The 24,808-nt window shown below is 47.9% G+C and overlaps 1 protein-coding gene across 4 annotated transcripts in view; it reads right to left on the bottom strand.

The window, feature by feature from the left end:
- NMI (N-myc and STAT interactor) overlaps positions 1–24,808 on the bottom strand; it is a 382,827-nt gene that overhangs the window by 51,427 nt on the left and 306,592 nt on the right. For all 4 annotated transcript variants that reach the window (XM_085645599.1, XM_085645600.1, XM_085645598.1 and 1 more), the window contains one exon: positions 16,545–16,651. In XM_085645599.1, the coding sequence (XP_085501725.1) occupies positions 16,545–16,651 (107 nt within the window). The remainder of the gene's footprint in view (positions 1–16,544; positions 16,652–24,808) is intronic.

Raw genomic sequence — 24,808 nt, 5'->3', positions numbered from 1 at the left:
GCAGCTGATTTGTGCTGGCAACATAATTATATTTCTGGCGCTGCGCGGCTTTCAGACACACCACACGCACCAGACACACTGAGTGACACTCACTCTGCCAATTGCCGAGACCGGGGAGCGGGGCCTGCCCAGGCAGGTTCGGCATTGGTTGCTAACGCTGTGGCACACCAGGGGGCCCAATCTCAGGATATGACCGTAGTGCGTCACGTTCTGGGCTGGAGGAAGAGGAAGTGAGGTCAAAAGCGGCGGGGGACTCAAACTGAGAGTCGAGTCCTCCGTGAGCTGCCGCTGCTGACTGTGCCGCAATTTAAATTCAATAAAACCCGGCAGCGTTGCCGGACCGAGCAGTGAGCGAGTGAAGTCACTCATGACCGACAGGACAGATGGCCGCGCCGCCGCGCATCAGTGGCATCGCAGACATCGCGGGCGCAAAGTGCGATTCAGTAAGAGTCAGTGAGTCACTCTGCTGGAAGAAGAAGAGTGCATGATGCAGTGTGCTGTGCGGCCGCGGGTCCCTGTGCGACTCACGCCGCAGCCGCCGGACGGACCGGGACGCAGAGCCAGCAGCAGTCTGAACCTTAATGAGTAAGTGTTTACTTTGGCCAACATTACGCGCTGCGCGCCAGGCAGACTTTAGTGTACACAGTTTAATTAGTGTTTGTGACAGCGCCGCCGTGTAGCGGCACGGACAGTCTGATCATCTCTGATCAATTATTTCAGTCTGACACACACAATCAATTTAGTTTAAAATCTGCAGGCAGGTCTGCTTAGTCTCATCGTCCTTCTGAGTGAGCCTGGTTTATCTACAGATCTGATTTGATCACACTAAATCTGCAGGCCCGGCCGCAGGGCTGCTCTGTCTCCTCATCCTTATCATGGGTGCCCTGACTAACTGGGTTTATTTTCACAGACTACGGGTCAGTGCGTGACAGTTTTACCAGCAGGCTCTCTCTGCTCTGGGGCCCGGCCGGGCGAGGGGGTCTGTTACAACTTGCGTCATCATTCCTCAGAGGCCCCCTGTCCGCTGTCATCAGTTGTAACATGATTACTTCACAGCGCGGAGCGCACCACGCATTGATCTGATAATTAATTGAGACACAGTATCTGCAGGCGCAGGGCTGCTCTCTCTCGTCATCCTTCAGGTTTACTTCTGCAAGAGATCTCAGATTCAATTTAATTCTGCAGATAGTAATCTCAGCAGGCCGCAGGGCTGCTCTGTCTTGTCATCCTTCTTGGGTACCAGAGTACTTCACGTAAGGCAGAGGTATTATCTTTAGACTACGGGTGCCAGTGCATGTTTTGCCACTAGTGTCCTTCCATGTCTCGTGCTCTGCAGCAGTTTCAAGAAGTTCTTGGAGTTTCTTGTTGCTCTAATGGCTGTAATTTCTGATATTTATAAGTTTCCCTAGTCTTCATTGCATGGTTTATGCTCGCGAGAAAGTGTCACTCAAAGTCGTTTGAATGGCACTCATAATTTCACTGAAATTTTAAAAATGTCACACATGGCAATCTGAAACCTTGGCGGCTATGTGGGACCTATCTACCAGGTATAGGAACAATTCAAAGAGCCGCAAATGCATTGATCCAGAATGCATGATGCAGAGGAACACAATGCCTAGGGCTGCAGAGTGGTAAATGGAATAGACAACAGAGACCATACATAGAATTATAGATGGGTAACAGTGAATAACCAGGATTATTTTCGACCACGGGTTATGAGTGACATCAAAGACGACAGTGAAGCAAGAAACAGAGTTAGAAAGCACAAAAGGACAGAAAAATTATACATACAAGATTAGAACGTGAAATGTTGGCGAAATATCGGCGACTGATCCTTCAGCTTAGACAAAATACAAATGGGAAAAGTCTCTGATGTTATTGAGAGAGGACTCCATGTTAGAAGTCTTAGTAAAACGGATGATGAGGGAAATGTATACCATTCCATTAATAATCAGTGAAATATGGTTGAAAAGGCCTTGTCAGAAGACGAGGACTCATAATTAGCAGTTTCTAGCGTTAAACAACGTACTTGGACATCAGTAGTACATGTTCAGAGTTTTTATACAAACAAATGAGTTACAATGCTGGTCATTTTTTGCGTTTCAGCTGAATGTTGGATCCGCTATCTGACGAACAGCCTGGGTGCGGAAAAATGCACTGGACTGTTGATGAAGACAATTCTTTTTATTTAACGGAAGCTTTGTAGAAAGAATTGGCACACTTGAAGATGCTCTGCATATAAGAGAACTGGTATATAGGGACACGAAAAGCTTGTACATTAAATTTAATAGATGCAGGAGCACATAAACTTTGTGTTACTTGAAACTAAGACAATGTAAATTTATTTAAAGATCACAGTGGTGACAAAGGTAGTGCCCTGGCTGACCAATTACACTAAGCAAGACAATATGTTCATATACTCCAGGTACGCACGAGAAAGGATACTATGCAGGAGACATGCAACAACACAAATCAATAAAAAGGTACATATTTGCTTGGACGCACAGCAAGCAAATAATTGTACATTTAAAGGGAGCACTGTGGACATTATAAAAATCAATGCATGAACACGTCATGTCCAAAGGTACCACTACCTTCAGTGGACTGACACTCCAAGCAAGAGAACCCAGGACAAGCAGAAGCAGATGGAGAAGGAAGAGACACTAGGAGTACCCAAACCCTGAGTAGACAAATGAGCAAGTTCCTGCAGAACTCTGCAGGAATAGAACTAAAGACAGAGAAAGGAGCCACCAAGCAATGAAGGACCAGAGGTGCAGCCTCTGTAAGGGTGCGTAACGGCCATGTCAGAGACCCGAAGCTGCACAGACAAGGAAGAGCAACCACACACAACCTAGGAGAAAGCAGACCGGAGACAGCAGACTGAGATGATAACAGACCCAAACCAGAGTAAAAGTACAACCATGATTCCACACTAGGCAGAGACACACACCGAACACTACACAAGAGTTGGTGCCCGATGCAGCAGTCCAGACAAAATGGGCAGCAATAACACAACAAGCATTTACAATGCAATTGATGAATACAGGCCCCAGCTAGGCCCGCAGGACACAAGGGTTCGCTCTCCTGTAATGGAATCTATAAGGAAGTTGGCACGGAAACTGCAAAGTACAAAGACAGCATTTATTAACCCTTAAGGGTGGTCCTACAATCCACACAACACTCTTCAGTATTGCATAGAGTAGCACAAAGAACATTCGTACATGGTCCCCTTTTATACACAGTAGAGGGGCTCATAAGTGGGTGGATACAACATGAAGACGAAGAACATTACCATTTATGGTCATTTTCGATACTGAATCAATATGTGGGCGGAGCTAACGCACTCCTTGAGCCCGCGAAAACATGGTCAAGCAAGGCTAACTGATAACAGATGTGGTCAAGTCTGGGCATGCGCCAGATGGACAAAGGAGCTATTTATAGACTGTTACTGGGCAGATTACAAGAGCAACTAACACAGAGGTTGGACTCTTCTCGTGGGGAACACGTGGAGGCATGACAATACAAAATGGAGTCCAAGCTTCGGTCAACATAACAGAGAAAACACGATCTATAACAGAGGAACTAATGTCTTTAGTAAATGCTTAATCACATCGTTGTTTCAATTTACAACAGACGACCCTTTCAGCATTTACTGAAGACATCCGGTTTGTTAGGATAATCATCATATATATCAATTGTCATCATTTCTTCAACTTCTTTAGCTAAACGTTTTTGGTGGGCAACATCGGCAATAGCTTTCTTATCAGGGATACAGAATGATACACATAATGAGCAGAGTAAGGGACCACATTGAATACAAATACAGCATGAGAACAGAACCACTACAATAATACAGAGACCAGTTAGAACCTTCCATCCCCAGGCAGTAATTAACGCCCAAAACCATCCAGAAAAAGACCAAGTGCCGTTTTCTGTATGGATCTCAGCTGCAATTTTATGCAGTTTATTGATGGCATTATAAACTGATGGCGTATGATCAGGGATAAACACACAACAGCTACTTCCAATAATTTTACATGCTCCTCCTCTATCAGCTAGCATAACGTCTAATACCATACGATTCTGCAATGCAACAATTCTTGTGATCTGCAATTCCTCCGTAAGATTCCCAAGAGCAGCAGCAGTCTGATTTGTCACAGCTTCTACCACTCTTGTTAATCTTCGGATCTTCCTACTGTTCAGGGCAGCTCCAACAAAGAAAAACAGTCCTAAGTTAAAATCAATGTACTGTTGCAGACTGGTGTCAGTCTGATCTACATCATCAATTGATAAAGTACGTTTATACCTATTTACAGTCACATTATTTAATAATTTCAAATCCTTATGATAAGATGCGGGAGCTAAGAATACAGGAGGTAATAGAAATGATACATAGCATACCCCAGACCACCCAGCCGGCAGACGGTAATAACCTTTATTTCCACACACAAAGTACGTATTATGGGAGGCTAAAAAGGTACTATTGTTCAACCCATCAATATTCAAAACAGTAATGCAATCACTGACACCAACAGGGATGAAACCCACACTCTGGACACACAGGTCCGCTTGAGCTTGTGCTACTTGAATCACAAATTTGTCTTTTCCCATAGTGTCTCTGGTGTTCGTGAAGATGTAGGGAATGGATTCATTGTCTGGTCGGTACTCTTCCCATTCCCAAATTGTCCCATTCGCTTGTGGATACCCATTCTTGTCTTGATGGCATTCTTTATTAAGTCTAAAAAGCAATCGTCCCACTGTCTGTTTCCGAGTGGCAAAAAGCAAAGTATACCATGCTCTACAAGAGCCATTATGAGAGAAAGGAAGGGGTATAAATGGCGTTCCTCCTTTCTTCTGATGAGCTGGCATCATCCCACATATCCAACAGTTCGTAGCATTCGTAGCAACGTGGGTATGATGCAGCATCTGGATGAAAGTGTTATTCAAGTAAGATTGTCGATGCTTCAACTCTTGATACGGTAATGTATAAAAATAGTGCTCCTCAGGCACCGGAGTTGTCAACACAAGAATCTTCCGAGCGGGAGTTACATCCTCCACGAACCATGTGGTTATCCCAACAATGGCTACTGTCAACATGAACCCTAATGCGCAAAGTATTTTCTTTTTCTCCATATCAAAGCAAAAATAAAACCCAATATCTTCCTGAAACTAGAAGTCTGTCAGAACTCTTCCCCTTGGGCAGCGGTTGATTTCTTCACCAGCGGGCCAAGACGGGTGTCGCTACACTAATGCAGGGCTGATCCCCCCCCCTTGCCTCATCGGCTCTCCGTTTCACTAACCCAAGGGCCGTTCTGACAGTATGTCCCGGTACTGGAAAACTCACTTCCGTGGTCGAAGATGATATCGCCTTCCTCCAGGAGTCGCGTGGTCCGGAAAGAGCTCCTCAGTGGCGTTTGGCTCCGCAGCACGACCTGTCTCTGCAGCCAGAATTTCTCGTTGATCGGTCAGCACGGCAGGTTCCACCAATCCGGGCGGCACCTTCCTACAGTGCAGGGAGTGGATCCAATTCTTTCGGTTGGAGACTCGCACAGCCGTCCTCGTTGCGAGGAGGACCTGCTCAGGGCCCACCCATCTCGGCTCCAAGCTGTTCGTTCTGTCGAAGACTTTCACCATGACATGGTCACCAGGCCGGAGACCATGTCCTTCGCCGGTAGACCGATCAGGGAGCGCCTCTCGGACCTGTTGATGGATAGAAACCAAGTTATCCGTTAACTGTGCCAAATAATCGCTCATCATTACACAAGGTACATCATACACAGCCTTAGGTCTTGGTGGACCCCAAATATTCATTGGGCGTCCAAAGACAATCTCGTACGGCGTAAGGCCAGTTCGAGAGTGCGGTACTGATCTAATTGACAATAACGCCAGTGGCAGAGCGTCTGGCCAAGTCAAAGACGTCGAAGCTTGAATTTTGGCGATCTTAAGCTTCAGTGTACCATTATACTTCTCAACTAGGCCTGCAGACTGAGGGTGAAACACGGCGTGGAACTTCTGAGTGATGCCTAGACCCTTCAAGACATACTTTATAACATCCGCTACAAAGTGAGGGCCATTATCACTCCACAGAAGTCTACAAACGCCATATCGGGGGAAAAACTCCTTTAGCAGCAGCTTCGCAGTAGTCATTGCAGTATTGTCTTTCGTAGGGTACGCTTCAACCCATTTGCTGAAAGCGCAGACCACTACTAGAACATACTTCAGATTATTACAGCGCTCAAGCTGGATGTAATCCATCTGCAGAACCTCAAAGGGTGCAGTGGGTGTCACAAACCCTCCTGCTGGAGTTCGAGTACCCTTTCCTGGGTTGTACCTCAGGCAGATCATACAGGTCTGCACCACTCTCTTTGCCGTGCTAGCAATCTCTGGATGCTCCCAGACTTGGGTAAGCAATTTCACAATTGCGGAAGCTCCAACATGTGCTAGCCCATGTGCCATCTGAACCATAGGTTGTACAAAGGCCGTGGGTAATTTCCATCTATCCATCTGCTTACTTCTCCAGCAACCCTCGTCATCCAGTTCTCCCTCGCTAGCCCATTGTTCCCGCTCTTTGTCAGAAGCGGTCCTTTGCATTTCTCGCACTTCCTCCTTCGCATCATGCCATCTCTCCACTTGTGATTTCACTACATACATGGCAGTAGTACCGGGCTGCATCGCAGTCTCCCGTGCTACTCGATCCGCTAACGCATTCCCTTCTCCAACTTTATCAACCACTTTCCTATGGGCGCTACACTTAACAATGGCAATTTTCTTTGGGTATGTCAATGCAGTTAAAAGATTATGAACTAACTCTCCATGCATTATCTGTGCTCCATGTGACGTTAAAAACCCTCTCTCCTTCCAGAGTAGGCCGAAGTCACGCGCTACTCCGAAGGCATAGCGGCTATCTGTATAAACATTCACACATAATCCTGTACTGAGCTCACATGCTCGTGTTAATGCTATCAGTTCCGCTGCTTGAGCTGATTTCTGTGGTATGCGTGCTGTCTCCACTATCGTTTGTAATGTGGTAATTGCATATGCTGCTGAAGCCGTACCATCTGGTAGCTTCAGACAGGATCCATCCACCCACAGTTCTCCATCTACATCTGGAAAGGGCGTATCCTGGAGATCAATACGACCCTTTGTTTGTTCCTCAGTCACGAGAATACAATCATGCGCTTTCCGCGCCTCAGGCTGGGTTTCGGGGTATGGCAGCAATGTTGCCGGGTTTAGCGTTACGCACCTTTTCAACGTAATATGAGGAGCCAAAAGCGTCAACTCATATCCCGTTAAACGGGCACTGGTCAAATGCTGCGTCTTTGTTTGATTAAGCAGGGCATCAACAGCATGGGGGACTAATACCAACAGCTTATGAGATAACACAATTCCCTCGCTTTGGCGTATTGACACAGCTGTCGCCGCAACCGAGCGAAAACACCCTGGTAATGCTCGGGCAACAGGATCAAGTACAGCCGAAAAATATGCACATGGGCGCTGCTTATCACCGTGCATCTGCACTAAAACTGACAATGCACATCCATCTTTCTCATGCACATACAACGAAAAGGGTTTTGCATAATCAGGGGTTCCTAACACTGGTGCTGAACAAAGGGCCTGTCGTAGTTGCTGAAAAGCAGTATCACACTCATCTGACCAAGGGATTGGGATAGGCGTGTCCTTTGTCAAGAGGGCTAACAATGGCTTAGCTATGTGCGAGAACCCCAATATCCACTGTCTACAAAAAGAAACAAGGACCAAAAATGCACGCACATCCTTCTGTGTGGATGGTCTCGGTGTATCCAAAATTACTTGGATACGATCCGGTGTGAGTGCACGTCCCTCCTTAGACAAAAGGTGACCCAGATAAGTCACCTTTGGTCTACAGAATTGCAATTTCTTCCTAGATACCTTATGATTGCGGGACGCTAGAAAGGAAAGTAAGGATAACGTACTTTTTTCACATAACTCCAGGGTGTCAGCCGCCAGTAAGATATCATCGACATATTGAATGAGGGCGACACCCTCGAGCAGGACAAAGGAATCCAATTGTCGTTTCAAAGCCTGACTGTAAATGCTAGGGCTTTCTGTATAGCCCTGGGGAATCCTACAGAAACGATAAGATCTATTATTCAGTGTAAACCCAAAAAGATATCGGCTATCAGGGTGAATGGGAATGGAAAAGAAGGCATTTTTCAAATCAATCACTGAGAACATGGTCGCCGTAGGCGGGACCAAGGTAAGCAACGTCGTGATATCGGAAACCACTGGGTATTGAGGTATCACGATCTTGTTCACTTCCCTCAAATCAATTATAAACCGATAAACTCTGGCATCCGTATCCTTTTTCAGTATGGGAAGAATCGGACTGTTACAAATGTTGTAGGGGACTTCCTCGACTACCCCAACCGTTATCAAATCCTGCACTATCTGTATGAGAGCCTCCTCGCCCTCCTGGGAAATACGGTACTGTGGGAGGCGTGGTAACACCGCCCCCTCCTGGACACTAATGTGGACCGGCGGAATCACCATTTGTCCCACATCAGTATCCGAAGTTGCCCACAAAGCACGAGGGAGGGTAGCTAACAGCGCATCCTCTGACACCGTACACATCCGTTCAGATCGGGGGTAATTATCATTCAATATTACCCGCACACCAGCAGGGGAGCAGCGGATAGTAGCCCTAAAGTGCTTTAACATATCAAGACCCATAATATTGTCCGGTGTGTACGGGGCAAGCAAAAACGGACAGGGTGCAGAAAAAGAATCAACCTTAAACATGAGGGGCTGTGAAAGAGGGCTTCGGGAGAGTGTACCATCAAACCCTACCGATGTGACCATTAAGCCGGATGGGGGAGCCCCCGGAACCAATTGCTTAGATAGCGCACTACGTGTCGCTCCAGTATCCACTAGGAACTGATCAGTAGAGCCCAAAACCTCAGCCGATACATAAGGGCCCTTCTGATCGACCGGCACCTCAACTGATTCTAACCCCCATCCAACGCAATCCTATGCATGCTGAGAGTCATGGTACCCCGGCCGGTCAATCCCTGACGCTTGATACTGATGCTGGCGATCGAAAACATTTGACCTATCTCGGTGCTGCCCCGCAGACTCAAAACGAGCCTGTTCGTTAGAATTCCCTCGAAGGTTCGAGAAACCCCCTCTACCTCGCGGGCCACCGTGGGTATGCCCCTGGCGCGATGCATGCAACACCGGGCAGTCCCTAGCCCAATGACCCGATTGCTTACAATACGCACATTGATTCCTATTCAAATCAGACCGGCCCGAGGGAGGACCATAAGATCCTCCCCTACCTCTATTACTACCCCGTCGAGGCGGGCCATAGACTTGCGCCAACATCACCTTTGTTTTCAAATCTTTCGATTTCTTTTCCTCCTGGCCCTTTGCTTCTTGCTCCTGACGCTCATAATACTGAGCGATAGTCAGGAGGGCCGTCGGCGTAGCGGAGGACCAAGAACTTTCACTCGCTTTTAGACGGGCCGCAACTGCCGGCAGCAGATTAGCTACATATTTATCCGCAAAAAGGTGGCGTCCCGTATCGTCGGTAAGCGACTGGCCACTAAAATCATGAAACGTCTCCTCAAAGCGCGTAAAGAAGTCCGCAACTGACTCATCAACTTTCTGTTTACATGCAGCTAACATATTCCAGTCAATTTTTTTAGGGGGGATAATTGTCTTCAACTTAGCCACAATAGCAGCAGGGAGATCTAAAATATTCTGGGGCGGTTTCTGCGCAGGCTTCCTCTCCCTATCCTCATCCTCCAGTTCAGACCATCGAGCCTTAAAAGTGGCAACATCATCCACCTTCCGCACAGATCGCCACATGTCTGGTGGTAGAATAAGCCCAAAGAACAAATCTATATCTGCTAAAGTCATGACGCAAGAATTCAAGGCCCCCTCTACTTCTTCGTAGAAGGCCGCTGGATTCTTGCGAGGGTCAGGCAGCGCATTCTTTAAAGCCATAACATCAGCCCTATGCCATGGAGTGTAAACCCAATTATACACGAAATATCCCTTAGCATCGGCGGAGGTAATGTCCGAGCTAGTCCCCGCTCCTTTAGGAGGAACATACAAAGGCGCCGCCTCTCGCATTGGTTTAACATGCACTATGTCATCCTTATCTGACTGGGAGGTGGATGAGTGGCCCTCTGATGTGCACGAATCGGACTGCTTCTCCTTCCCTGCTCGCTGGCGCGCTTTCTCTTTATAGACCAGCACCTCGTCCCGCAAGGCGAACAGCCGCCGAACCGTATCTGGAGCCTTAGAAAAAGAGAAAACACCATTGCGCAATGCTTTAGCATCCGATGATACTTCGTCGGGCTCAAAAACACCAGAACGTTTCCGGAAAGCATCAATCACTTCATCCGCGAAATGACCCAGAAAATACAATTTATCTCTCTCCTGCCACGACCCCCAAGTATGAAATAATTCCTCTATGGATATCTTGCCGTTAAGTGCACGGAAGGAAATTTGCCGAAGCTCAGCCATTTGGTCGGCTGATAACATGGACCGCGTATCTACCTTACCCGGACCCGGGACAGAATCTTGCGGCCTCGGAGCAGATGCGCCGACATAAGGGGGCGGAGGGCGATCTAGTAAAGAAAAATCATCATCGAGATTATTAAGGACAGGATAAAGTGGCTGCCGAACAACGTATTGACCCGAAACTTGTAGCCTACGCTCCTTCTCTTGCCTGTCCGTCTGCTCTCTGTCCTCCCGACGCTTCGCTTCCTGTGCTCGCACATGATCATTCTTCCGTTGTTCTTTATCAAACAGCGCTTTCTCACGCTTCTCTCGCTCACGCACCTCCTTCACCCACAACCGCACACACTCAAACATATCCTGACGAGCACGCCGCTTACACATACACTGTTCCACATACTCAATCTTACGTATATCAAACGATCCATACAAAGGCCATCGCAACTCAGGATCTTTTTTTGTATATTTCCTCCATACCGTGCTGTACATTATGGAAGAAAGACCATGCTTCACATACATATCCCTATTAGGAGTCCCCTCTGGGGGAGCTGGAGCAGATTCCTCGAGGTTCAACCGGTTTCCGAAACAGCAGCACCACTTACGGAGTGCGCTGAAAGCAGGCATGCTCAGAAATAATGCAAAATATGCAATATTATAAAAAATGGCACTTAATCGTTGCGCCGTTCAAAGTTACACAGCTCTGGAGAAATCTCTCCACATTACCTGCCTATATGTGTTGCAACGCATATATATTCACAAAGACAAATCCAAAATATGACTAGTCATCACAAATCAAACTCAAATAGCCAGATCAGGCTTCAAAAACTCGGAGCAAGTACCGTACACCGGTTCTTACCAATCAAGAGTCCAGATTCCAACTGCCAAGCTCCACAATCGCCCAAACGGCTTTCACGGCAAGACCGACAGAAGAGGTCTCAGTCGAGGACCGGCGCCACCCAGACGGTCAGCTCGGAAGGGAAGGAAGAAAAACCTTGGGATGCCAGGGCTAAGACGCCGCTGGCAGTGATCACGTCCCCGGCCCAATTCCTCACCTTCGTCGCGACCAATCCTTCGAGCATCCGAGTCGCCGATGAGCCCCACGTGACGGGCGCCAATTGATGAATACAGGCCCCAGCTAGGCCCGCAGGACACAAGGGTTCGCTCTCCTGTAATGGAATCTATAAGGAAGTTGGCACGGAAACTGCAAAGTACAAAGACAGCATTTATTAACCCTTAAGGGTGGTCCTACAATCCACACAACACTCTTCAGTATTGCATAGAGTAGCACAAAGAACATTCGTACATGGTCCCCTTTTATACACAGTAGAGGGGCTCATAAGTGGGTGGATACAACATGAAGACGAAGAACATTACCATTTATGGTCATTTTCGATACTGAATCAATATGTGGGCGGAGCTAACGCACTCCTTGAGCCCGCGAAAACATGGTCAAGCAAGGCTAACTGATAACAGATGTGGTCAAGTCTGGGCATGCGCCAGATGGACAAAGGAGCTATTTATAGACTGTTACTGGGCAGATTACAAGAGCAACTAACACAGAGGTTGGACTCTTCTCGTGGGGAACACGTGGAGGCATGACAATACAAAATGGAGTCCAAGCTTCGGTCAACATAACAGAGAAAACACGATCTATAACAGAGGAACTAATGTCTTTAGTAAATGCTTAATCACATCGTTGTTTCAATTTACAACACAATGGTCTCGGCAATATCGGTAGAGCTATTGGTATTGCTCATTATTTTTTTTAATCATTATTGTATCCCTAAATAAATGGCATTGTCATTTCTATTGGCATTAGCTTTTTTTTTTGCATATGTGATACCTATTGCATTAGCAGAGAGAGAGTGAGGTAGTGAGAGAGTGGTGGTGCCCTGTGCGACAATGTTTGTTGACGCCCCCCAATGACCACCTCTGCCACGGATTCCCTCACTAGCACCCTTTAACAGTCACCGAGTCACCATAACCACACTCTCAGGTGCATTGAATTAGTTATATAGCGCCACTCATACCAGTGTAGGGTGTCCGAGCACTTTGCATCACACACACATTACACAGAGACAATCAATCATACGTGTGTAAATCAGTGTATAGGAAATGTTACTTAAGCCAAAGGACTGAAAGTGTAGGAGTCACAAGTCATCCATACTGGTAGGCAGTATAGTTCAAGAGTGCTTGGTGTGGAGAAGCACAAACCCAGAGTCGAAAAAGAAACAGCATAGTTGGGAGTTCTCTTTAATAATACGAATTGATTTCTAGCCAAATTAACCCTTTTTGCAACATTAATCAATGTTCTAATAATGTATACTTTGCAGTGTATATGCAGTTCTGGGATGAAAGTTAATAGCTCACTATTTATGTTAGGACTTTAAGTTATAAATGGTAAGTAACAGAAGGATGTCTCTTTTGAAAGCAGTAATCTGTTTACATCATATGCACCCTGTAATCTACTTAGTACACGTTCTATTAACCCTCTGCACTAACTTCATATGAGTCAAAACCTCAACTATACAAAATGCTGCTCGCTCTCCCAGAAGATAATTAATCACACGAATTTTCTCGGCATTTATGTGAGGCCTGGTAAATGCCGGCGGAAAGAAACGCTGCAGCAGGTGCTTCAAAAGTTTAATAAACTTGCAAACACGGCGCCGCCATGAAGCCAGCACCCGGTGTGGTGGCACCGGTCGCACCGCCCTAAAGCCGGCCCTGATCCCGCCCACTTCGACCACTGGCACGCATGCATTTCAAATTACACACCTGCCTCACCTTTAAACTTGCTGGGGAGGGCCGCCGGTGCAATCTGCAGAGTTCACAGGAGAGGAGGGGCTGGAGCCGGGAAGAACAGCTGACTGCAGGGCAGGCTGAGGCTGCTTCAAATGGAAGGCCGAAGACGAGGAGCCACGCAGAGGCCTCGCCGTCGTAATCAAGATGGTCGGTCAGTGGTACTGGTCACTCTCCCTCGTAGTCGCAGGCTCAGCTCGGAAGTGGAAAAGGAGGGGGTGGGGGATCCCAACGATAAAGGGCAAAGGTATGGGGCGGGGCAGTACTGTACCTGACGCGTCACGCGCCCACCACAGCACCTAGTAAATAATCTGACCCACGATTGGGTCACAGAAACCCCAGGGCAGGTCAGCACACTCTTGGGGGAAGGTCGGGAAGTCGCTGCTGGTTTTGCAGGATCCTAATTGGTAGCAGCTTCCCGCCTGCAAAGATATACGTCCCTGCAGGTGTTACTTGTGGGCAGGGGCCGCAGCCCGCAGAGCACAAACACCTAAAGGACAGAAAGGGGTGTGGTGACTGAGGAAGGCAACCATCGGCTGCAACATGGGCGGACTAGACAATGCCGAGGGCCCGGGCGCCTCGGGTCATTTGCAAAATCAGCAGCTTCCTCCATGCAAAACAAAGGACACCGAGCCACCGCGTGCAAAAACTCACGTTTCTTTCTCGTTTTAGCCAGGTTTTCTACCGTAAAACTGGACATTTTCTACCCATGTCAAAACAAACATATAACTGGCCCAGGCCGTTTCAAAGTATAAACCGGAGCACAACCATGACCAGCATGTTTATATGACACCATCGGTGCAGTTTTGATAGAGTTGAAAAATTAAGTTTTGCTAAGGAAAGTCTGCTCTCTGATACAACAACTTCCGGGGACTGGAGACTCCCGGCCCAGCAATGTATCGCTGCATTTAATATATAAGCGCATTTCGCATGTTTATCTTGCCTACAGTGCCCGGGGAAAACAAAAACAGGTGACGAACGTGACCCTACCTCATCCGAACCCCGAGCAGACATCTCCCGCCGGCGCCTCCGATCTGCTGAGGGGAGAGGAGCCGAGATCCAGTGGGGGTCGGGCCAGTCAGCAACACACACCGCTTCTTCCGCTCTGGGCAAACAAGAGAGTGGATGGGGGCTGGGCTGGGCAGAAGGAGGAGACCTCCACCCTCGTGAAAGAGGCCGGGGGCTCTTAAGAGAAAACCTAAGAGAAAACCTTCACAGCTGGATAAGAAATTGAATACGAGGTGTACATTTTTTTCTGTTTCAGTAGGAAATTGCTGACGCGTGCTATTAGCAAAACCCTCCGGCAGTGCGGAATCAAAGCTTTTCCTATATGCTATATTTCAGCCGCGATCGAGCAGCCGGGTTTACGACCAAGAGAAGTTACAGTGCCTAGTAAAAGTCAACTCTTCGCGTCTGCATTTTACCCTGAGATTGAATCATTAAACAAGCACACCACTGCCTAGCACACCACTGTCTTTCTCCGAGGCGAAGCAAAAATGCCTCGGAGAAACGCAGTGGCGTTTTCAGATTCGGGGGCGTGTTTCTTTTTCTCTCCTCTTGCCATTGGCTGGAGGAGAGAAAAACACGCCTGAGAAAGGGCGTGGCTAGAAAGTAGAAAGAACAGCAAGGAACACGCCCCCGAATCTGGAAAAGAGGGAGCCTATTTAGAGGGACGGCTCTCTCCTCCAACGGCTGGCCTCCGTTTAGGAAGCCAGCCAATGGAGGAGAAGCTAAAAGAGAGGCGGGCTAAATAGCCACTCTAGAAAACATTAAATCTCCGACTTCCGGTTCTGCCTCCGGCAGACCGGTAGTCCTCGACCTAAAAAGGACAGAAAACACTAATTGAGCACCCGGAACCATGTAGAATGATCACCAGTCCCACAGCAAAGCAGACAGACCACAGAGGTCCCTGGCCAACACATCTGGAGCTCACAAATGTTGATGAGAGGAATTCTGCGCCTTTTTTACCCACTGAGCTACTCTAGACAGAGGCCCATCTTAAGAGATCAGTGCGGATCCTGCTCCTCATGGAAACAGTCCATTCGGAACTGCCAGGAGAGGCCAACTCCAGAAGGGAGCACAAACAGCCCCAGACCAGGTTCAGCCTTTTTTAGGCCTAGTCAGTTAGGTATAGCTTAGATCACATGGTTGGCCTCCGTCTGGAGTGGCACAGTGGGTTTAAGCGAGAGGTTTGGATGCTGCATGAAGCAATTGGCAGCGGTTTTGACTAGTTTCAAGTATTCCTCCCATTACCAATGTGCATGTTTTATGCAACAAACCTAGAGGACAATCCCCAAACACTGCGATGTTGACCAGAAATAGTGGAGGGGAAGCCAGGCGCACTACAGGCGCTGAAATAAACATGGAACCAAAAGTAGAAAAATGCCAGCACAGAAGGACGTCATTGTCCAGAAGGTGGACAGTCTTCAGCAGGGGCAGCAAACTCTCAAGTCTGGTAGGCTAAAGAAGGGAAATCTGTAATAAAAACCTAAGGGGCATATGTATGAAAAATATGTTTTGCGAGTCCTTAATAGCGATTTTTAACGAATCGCTATTAAGGACTCGCAAAATGGAATGTATGTAGGAATAGCAATATTAATTGCGATTCCTTAGTATTCCTTAATTGAGAGATGCAAATTGCGATTCGTAATTAAGGAATACCTTCCCATTCATTCCGAGGAATGAATGGGCAGACATTCGCAATTTGCCAGTACCCATTAGGTACACGCAAACTGCAAATGCAATTTCAAGGGTGCAAGGGTGTCAAAATGACACCCTGTTGCACCCCTGAAATATGTATGTGTGCACATGTGGCGCACATACATGCCCTTATGTACGTCACATGGCACATTGGAAAATGCAAAAAAGTGCATTTTTCTATGAAATCGCAAATAATCACCAAGTTGAAGTTGGTGGTAATTTGCGATTTCTTAGGCCAAGATCGCACAACTTGGGTGCTTCCGGCATTACATTTAAGGAATCACAATTTGCGATTCCTTAAATGCATTCGCAAAATAGTGAATCGCAAATTTTTTGATTCCCTAAATTGCGAGGGCCTTTTGGGATGATACATCCCAAAAGGCTATTTCCCGTTCGCAAACGGGCTGATTCTGAGAATTGGCCTGTTTGCGAACGGGAATTAGGCTTCATACATATGCCCCAAAATCCCTACAACGCCAATCATTAGACTATAAGTGCAACAAACAAACAAGAAAACATTTTGTTTGTAAATAAAAATGTACCTGCAACTTTTCCAAGTGACTCTCAATATATGGGCACACGGCAACATCATAGGTGTCTCTGTTGTTCCTGATGGTATGTTTTTTACGTTTGACAACCTGTTGAGCCACTGAAACACAGGCCAAGAGATAAGACACAAATAGAGCAAGAACATTCATTTTTGCCTCATTGAAGTACAGTACCTGCCCTACAATCTCTTTATCCCATTTAACTATCCTTTCATTTAAATTCAACGCTCACTGCCTTATATTGTCATTAAACAAGAATTTAAGAACCCATCATTTTACCAATGATTCCAAGGTGTAATCCCTACTTTCTCTTAACCCCTTACCCTCCTTGTAAGACCTTTCGAACAGAGAAGCAAGGTGTTCAATATGCATATGTGTGTAATTTCCACATCTGAAGTAAATATATGTATGACACTTGCATGGCCCTGGGGATATTTCGAGTAACACTTTTTTGTGCCCAGTTGAAAAGAAATAGAGAAATCAAGTGATGTATAGCCTTATTGTAATCGTTTTCACTAAATGGATACTAAATAGAGGCATCCATATGAAATGTTCAACACATATACCATTCTAACAGGTATAAATCATCCGGAAGTAGTAGGAGTATTAACAATTTCGAATTACATACGTATCGACAGCATCAGAGAGAATATGGATTAGTTGACCAGGCAGTGTATGCATCAGTGGGTGCAAGCATTATATGCATCCGTGAGCACGTGTAATAAATGCTCCCAGATATTATGTATGTAGTTCAAGGCAGCATAAAGTAGCATCAGACATCAACTGGTCACTAGCAGCAGCATCAAGCATCTATAATAAGCATCAATTAGCCACAAGCGGAAACATGTCTGAAAGGATCATAAGGGGGGAATGAAGAGACTCGAGGGCGGTGGGGGCTATGGACACCAGTTGGAGAAAAGCAGAGGGCCAGCGGGCGTGTATAGTGTATCATTTATAGTACTAGAGAACACAAAAAGTAGGGCACACATACCACATTATTATCCATATGTAGGAGCCAAGAGGAAAAATCAATGGGGCACCCTCCTCCAATAGGCTTTTTGTAATGACTAGTCCAATCTATGTATTACATTTGATACCTCTGCTGTGGTTGTGACCCCCACCCCCAATCTTTTAAATGTAGGAGGTCGATCTGACCCGTTGTAGGCCTGAGATCCCAACCAGTGGTGTGTAATGTTTTTGTGAACTAGGTTAAAAAAACACAAAAAGATTACCAGGTTTCGGTAAAAGGCGACACCTTCTCGGTAGCAACCTTGGGAGACACTGAACAGCTCAGGCTCCTCAGCTTTGAGTGAAATTACAGAGGGAAAACTGAAGTGCTGTTTCTTAGTTAACTTCCTATTGTTGATGTGCCTTCCTGAAATAGAGGAACCCAGCTGACCAGTCATCTGCCTGTTAAATATTTCAATTTCTAACAATGGAGTATCAGTGTGTCTCAGGGAGTGTGCTGGACGGGTCTGAAAATATGTGTGCGGGTTGTTCTATAAGATTTCCTTCCATGAGTGTGAATTGTTGTTTTGTGTCTGAGAAAGTACGGTTCTCTCCTACTAGATTATCCTCACAAATATTGAGATCTTTTAATTTCCATGGTTACCAAAAGGGTGAAAGCACAGAGCTCGCATCGTTGTTTTGAGATCCAGTAAACATGGCTGCAAGCACAGCAAAAAAAAAAGCAGCTCGAATCAAACAAATATTAAAAACACACTACAAAAAGGAGGTTTATTTGTTAATTACTTTGACGAGAGCTCATGTCATATCTTGGCTACTTCAGAAAGCTTTTTGAGCTGGAAGCAGAAGGGAGGGTTGAAGGGACAACAGTGCTAGCTTGAAAGTGCCAGTGTATGGGCTGTTCTTTTGGTCTAATCACAGGACCCGGAATCGAATGAAACAGGCCACAGAAAGTCCTTTCAAGCCTGCCATGTGGCAGTACCAGAGTGCCAGGCCAGTTCAACATTGGAGAATGAATATGCTACTTACCAGTATGCATCTGTTCTTGGCATGTAGGGCTGCTGACATTCATATCTGTGCATAGATCGCCGCCTAGTGTTGGGTCCGGATGTTTGCACGTTGTTGTCCTGGAAGAGTCTTCGAAGTATCCTGAGATAGGTGACTCCTCCCCTGGACCACAGTGCGCATGGGCATCCTCTCCATCCTCAGATTGTTTTTCGCCATTGTGGCCGTGATGGAGTAGATACAGAAAGTGATGACCATGCTATACAGTAATTCTGAGAGCTGCAGCTGCTACAGGCGCCGGGGAGGAGGGTGGGCGATATGAATGTCAGCAGCCCTACATGCCAAGAACAGATGCATACTGGTAAGTAGCATATTCAGTTCGAGGCATGTGGGCTGCTGAATTCATATCTGTGCATAGAATACATAGCAGTACCCCCTATTAGCGGCGGCCACCAGTGCCAGCTGCAGCGGTCTGAAAAAGAGTTTTGAGAACAGCTTTTCCTACAGCTGCTTGCTGTTTTGAGTGTACATCTACACAGTAGTGTTTGGTAAATGTATGTATAGTGGACCATGTGGCTGCTCTACATATTTCCTGTAAGGGAATGTTTCCCAGGAAAGCCATGGATGCCCCTAACTTACGTGTTGAGTGGGCTCGCGGTGGAATCGTTAACGTGCGTTTAGCCTTTTGATAGCAAATTTGAATACATTTAATGATCCATCTGGCTATACCTGCTTTGGAAATGGCGTTGCCCTTGTGCTGTGGAGAAAAGGCAACGAAAAGCGGTTTTGTCTTCCTAAAGGCCTTAGTCCTGTCAATATAGTACATGAGGGCTCTCTTTACATCTAGTGTATGGAGCATTCTCTCTGCTACATTCTGTGGATTTTGAAAGAAAACAGGCAGTTCAATAGTTTGATTCATGTGGAACTGCGATATTACTTTAGGCATGAATTTGGGGTTGGTACGTAGTACGACCCTGTTTGCGTGAACCTGTATGAATGGCTCTTGAATGGTTAGTGTCTGGAGTTCACTAACTCTTCTTAACGAGGTGATTGCTACTAGGAAAGCTACTTTCCAGGTGAGGAATTGAATTTCGCATGAGTGGAGAGGTTCGAAGGGTGGACTCATCAGTCGGGTTAGGACCAAGTTGAGGTTCCACACCGGTGCTGGTAGGTGTCTTGGGGGAATTACTCGTTTAAGTCCCTCCAAGAAAGCTTTGATGGCAGGCACTCTGAATAAAGAGAGGTGCTGCCTGTTCTGGAGATAGGCTGCTATTGCGGTCAAATGGATACGTATTGAGGTGTATGCCAGATTGCATCGGTATAGGTGTAAGAGGTAACAGATTATATTTTGAATGGATGCGTCTAGCGGGTTGATGTCATTGTTGTTGCAGTAGATGACAAACCTCTTCCATCTAGCTGCATAGCAAGCCCTGGTAGCGGGTCTCCTGGCCTCCTTAATGATCTCCATACAGTCAGGTGGCAGGTTTAGGTAGCCAAACTCTAAGACTTCAGGAGCCAGATTGCCAGGTTCAGCTGTTGTGGATCTGGGTGCTGAATTTCGCCATGGTTCTGCGTTAAGAGTGCAGGTTTGATCCGCAGTCTTTGATGCGGCACCACGGAGACTTCTAGAAAGGTGGTGTACCATGGCTGGCGCGCCCATGTGGGAGCAACTAGGATGAGTGTTAGTGAGTGCTGTCGCAGTTTGCGTGCCACCAGCGGTATTAATGGCGCTGGGGGAAAAGCGTACGCAAATCTGCCGGACCAGTTCATCCATATCGCATTGCCCTGTGACTGTGGATGTGGGAACCTGGCGGCAAAGCTTTGGCATTTTGCGTTTTCGTTTGTGGCAAATAGGTCTATCTCTGGATGACCCCACTGTTGGAAGTACGGTTGGAGCACTGACTGGTGTAGCTCCCACTCGTGCATCTGGTGGCTGTGTCTGCTGAGCAGATCCGCCATTTGGTTGTCCTTGCCGGGGAGGTGTTCCGCCATGAGGAATATGTTCCTCTGAATGGCCCACTTCCACATGCTCTGAGCCAGATGAGACAACTGTGGAGTGTGTGTTCCTCCCTGCTTCTGTATGTAGTACATGGCAGTCATGTTGTCCGTCCGGATCAACACGACTTTGTTGCACAAGTGTACTTTGAATGCCTTCATTGCTCGGAAGATTGCCATCAGTTCCAGAATGTTGATGTGCATCTTCTTTTGCTGTGTTGTCCATAGTCCCTGCACTGTGTAATTGAGTACATGAGCTCCCCATCCCTGGAGAGAGGCGTCCGCTGTCAGTATTATTTGTGGAACAGGCTCTTGGAACGGTCGGCCCTTGCAAAGGTTTTGTGGATTCCACCAATGCAGAGAGTTGTATGCCCGACCGCTCACCAACACTAGGTCTTTTAATTGCCCGTGAGCCTGATTCCATTGACGTGCCAAGCACTCCTGAAGCGGGCGCATATGTAGTCTCGCGTGTGGGACTATGAAAATGCAGGAGGCCATCATGCCTATCAACTGCATGAACACTCGCGCAGGAAGGGAGTGTTGAGGTTTGAACTTTGAGATCAGCATTTGCATGCTGTTGATCCTCACTAGATTTGGCTGAGCTGTGGCTGCCAGAGTGTCTATGGTCGCACCTAGGTACTGTTGTACGTGTGCGGGTTGGAGATGTGATTTTGGGTAATTTAGTGAGAATCCCAGACTGTGAAGAAGGTGAATGGTGAGGGACATGTGGCTGGCACATTGCTGGGCTGACTTTGCCTGAACAAGCCAGTCGTCCAGGTAAGGGTAGACGTGAATGTGTTGTCTCCGTAGATGTGCAGCCACTGTAGCTAGGCACTTGGTGAAAACTCTGGGTGCCGTTGTCACACCGAAGGGGAGGACTTTGAATTGGTAGTGCTGCCCCTGAATAGTGAACCTGAGATATTTTCTGTGTGACGGGTGTATGGGTATGTGGAAGTACGCATCTTTGAGGTCTAGTGTGGCTAGGAAGTCTCCCTGGCTGAGCAGCGGGAGAACCTGCTGTAGGGTGAGCATATGGAAATGCTCGGAGAGAATGTATTGGTTGAGGGGTCTTAGGTCCAGTATAGGTCTGAGCGACCCATTCTTTTTTGGGATGAGGAAGTATAGGGAGTACACCCCTGTCCCCTGCTGGTTGACGGGCACGACCTCTATTGCACCTTTTTGTAGCATACTTAGCACTTCCTGCTGCAATAATGCTAAGTGCTCTGCGGACATAGGACGGTGCCTTGGCGGTATTGTGGGTGGAGTGGAGGTTAATTCGAGACAGTAACCGTGCTGGATAATATCCCTGACCCACCTGTCCGTGGTGATGGTATTCCACGTGGACAGGAACCGCTGGAGTCTCCCCCCGACAGGTGTTATGTGGTCGGGGGGAAGGGAGAGGGCGTCACTGTTTGTTCTTGGGTGAGGACCTGGTGTTGCCGTACCCACGTCCTCTGCCCTTGGTGCTGGAGCCACGATATCCACCTCTGTTGTTCTTATCGTAGGTACTTTGTGTGCCCCCTTTATTGTATGTCTGCTGTGACCCCTGTCCTCTAGCCGCTCCCCTATTCCCGGGGCGACGAAAGGAGCCACTACGAAATGTCTGCGTTTGCAGAGCCCCCATTGACTTTGCAGTGTCAGTGTCCTTTTTGATCTTTTCTAAGGTGGTGTCAACTTCTGGTCCGAATAGGTAGTCGGGGTTGACAGGCTGATTTAGGATATTGTTTTGAATCTCAGGTTTGAATCCAGAGATTCTTAACCAAGCGTGTCGGCGTAACATGACGCTGGTGTTTATCGCCCTTGCGGCTGTGTCGGCAGCATCTAGTGCGCACTTAATGGATGCGTTTGTACGAAGTTGTCCCTCTCTGATGAGGAGCTCCGCTGCCTCTTTGTACTCGTCTGGTAGATGTTGGAGTAGTGACTCTAATGTGTCATAGTGGGAACGATCGTAGCGAGCCAGGAGGGCCTGTGTATTGGCAATGCGCCAGATGTTTGCTGCTTGAGCTGCAATCCTCTTGCCCGAGGTTTCCAGCACCTTGGACTCTTTGTCCGGGGGAGGAGCATCACCAGTTGTTTGCGAGTGCGCTCGTTTGCGAGCGTTAGCAACCACCATGGAGTCCAGAGGTAACTGACCTCTAATGTACATAGGGTCCCCGGGCGCAGGTTTGTATTTTTTTTCAATCCTGGGGTTTATCACCCGTGCCCTTGTTGTTTCTTTGAAAATGTCCTTTGCTGGCTTGAGAACCCCCTTCAACATGGGCAGAGTCTTGACAGTCCTCTCAGAGGAGGCAAAGGTGTCCACCAAGAAGTCGTCCTCAACTGAGTCAGAGTGGAGTTGCACTCCATGATTGGCTGCAGCACGTTCTATGAGTGCATTGAAGGCAGCAGTGTCCTCTGTGGGCGATGTTTTTTCGCCATAAAGCTGTGTATCCTGGGTATCTGTTGTTGCACCCGGGTCTGCAGGGTCATCCCAAGCTTGATCTGGGTCCTGCTGCTCCTCAGGATCTATATCCCTGGGGTAGGTGGTATCATCACCCATGTAATCCTCCATTGCGTCCGTGTCGGAGGGCGTCGGAGAAAAGGACTGGGGATCCGGATAGGAGGTATGTAGGCGTTCGTATAGAACCGGTTCCGATTCTGCTGGCAGTTTCTGCTTTAGAGGGATCCTGTAAGAGTCCAAGGCCTGCTCTGTTGTGACCTTCCGTTTTCGGAGCATGAGTCTGCCAGTGTCGGCGTCGATGAATTGGGACGGTGAAGGCCCAGTAGGACAGTGTCCAGTAGATGGGGACTTTGTCTGGCTGACCCGTGTTCGGATTTCGAAGATCTTTGGCGCCGTGGGCGGCGGCAAACCAAAAGTGATGTTGGGTGGTGCCGAAGGTGCCTTTGGAGCCTTTTTCGGCTCGGGGCCCGGCGTGGACTGGAGGGCTGCTTGTTCTCTAATGCGTTGCAATGACGCCGCAACTTGTCGCACCGAGAACGCCGAAGGTTCTTTTGTGCCGAGTGGTTCTGCCGAGGTAGGCGTGGACTTCTTCGGAGCCACAGGGTCATCGAGTCGAGGAGAGGCAGTAGCGGTCGACGGAGTCGATGACTTGAGCGTAGTCGCTGCCTTTGAAGTGGACTCCGCTGGCGCGGCCATTTTAACCTTGGTGGTCGGGGCCGATTGCTTCGGTGCCGGGGGCCGAGGCGCCTTTGTGGTACCGATGGCCTTCATTTTCGGGTCGGTGCCAACATCCGCTGCAGCGAGTTCGGCGCCGAAATCCCTTTTAGTGCGTTTGGAGCCGATGGTCTTGGCTGGCGTCGAAGGAGTGGAGGTCTTCGAGGCGACCACTGTTACTTTCACTTTCGGTTTCTGTTGAACCGGTGCGACGATTGGTTTCGGTTTCGTGGAAGGGAAACCAGTCTTTTTGGGTAATAATGGCTCTTGTTGAATGTTCGAGGCCGGGCCCGAAGGCGGGGCCGAAGAACTGCGGGATTGATCTTGGGTAAGGCCCGGAGGCGATCCCTTGACCGGAGCCGTAGAATGACGCACTTTTATAGCCTCCGTTTCGACGGGTAGGCCCTGCTCTTCACCAGAGCCATCTTCTTCGGCCCCAAAGGCCTCATCGTAGTCTCCTACCTCATCGTCGGCTTCTTCCCTGTGAAAGCGCTTCATCGGCGTCTTCTGATCGGGAATCGTGTTCGGAAGCAGGGCTGGAGTTCATGTCTTCCACGCTTTCAACATCCTCGTCCTCGGTGCTGAAGAAGTTGGTCGGGGCCGGTGCCGGTGCCGATCGCTGCGCTTCTAATCTCGCTGCCAGTCGATTCCGGAGAGTCTTCTTGGATCGGAATCCGGCACAGGCCATACATTTTGATTCGTCGTGATCCGGCGAGAGGCATTTGTTGCACACCGGGTGGACGTCGATATGTGGATATTTGGCGTGGCAAACAGGACACCGTTTGAATGGGGTCCTCGCTTCCATCGTCGATGTAAGTTCGATGGTCGGATGAAACGGATCCGAAAAAACTCGAATAAGTTTGCTAAACTAAGCAATAAAGCTGTCGACACCGAGCGTGAACAGTACCGACGCAAACTAAAGGCCTTTTGGCCTTAAACTAATTTTTCCTAACTTGAGCTAAGATAAGCACATCCGAACCCAATGGCGGAAAAAAACAATCTGAGGATGGAGAGGATGCCCATGCGCACTGTGGTCCAGGGGAGGAGTCACCTATCTCAGGATACTTCGAAGACTCTTCCAGGACAACAACGTGCAAACATCCGGACCCAACACTAGGCGGCGATCTATGCACAGATA

Source organism: Triturus cristatus, chromosome 3_1 (genome assembly GCF_964204655.1).
Source record: "Triturus cristatus chromosome 3_1, aTriCri1.1, whole genome shotgun sequence".
In the NCBI taxonomy this organism is placed as follows: domain Eukaryota; kingdom Metazoa; phylum Chordata; class Amphibia; order Caudata; family Salamandridae; genus Triturus; species Triturus cristatus.
This window is presented reverse-complemented; position numbering and strand designations above follow the sequence as displayed.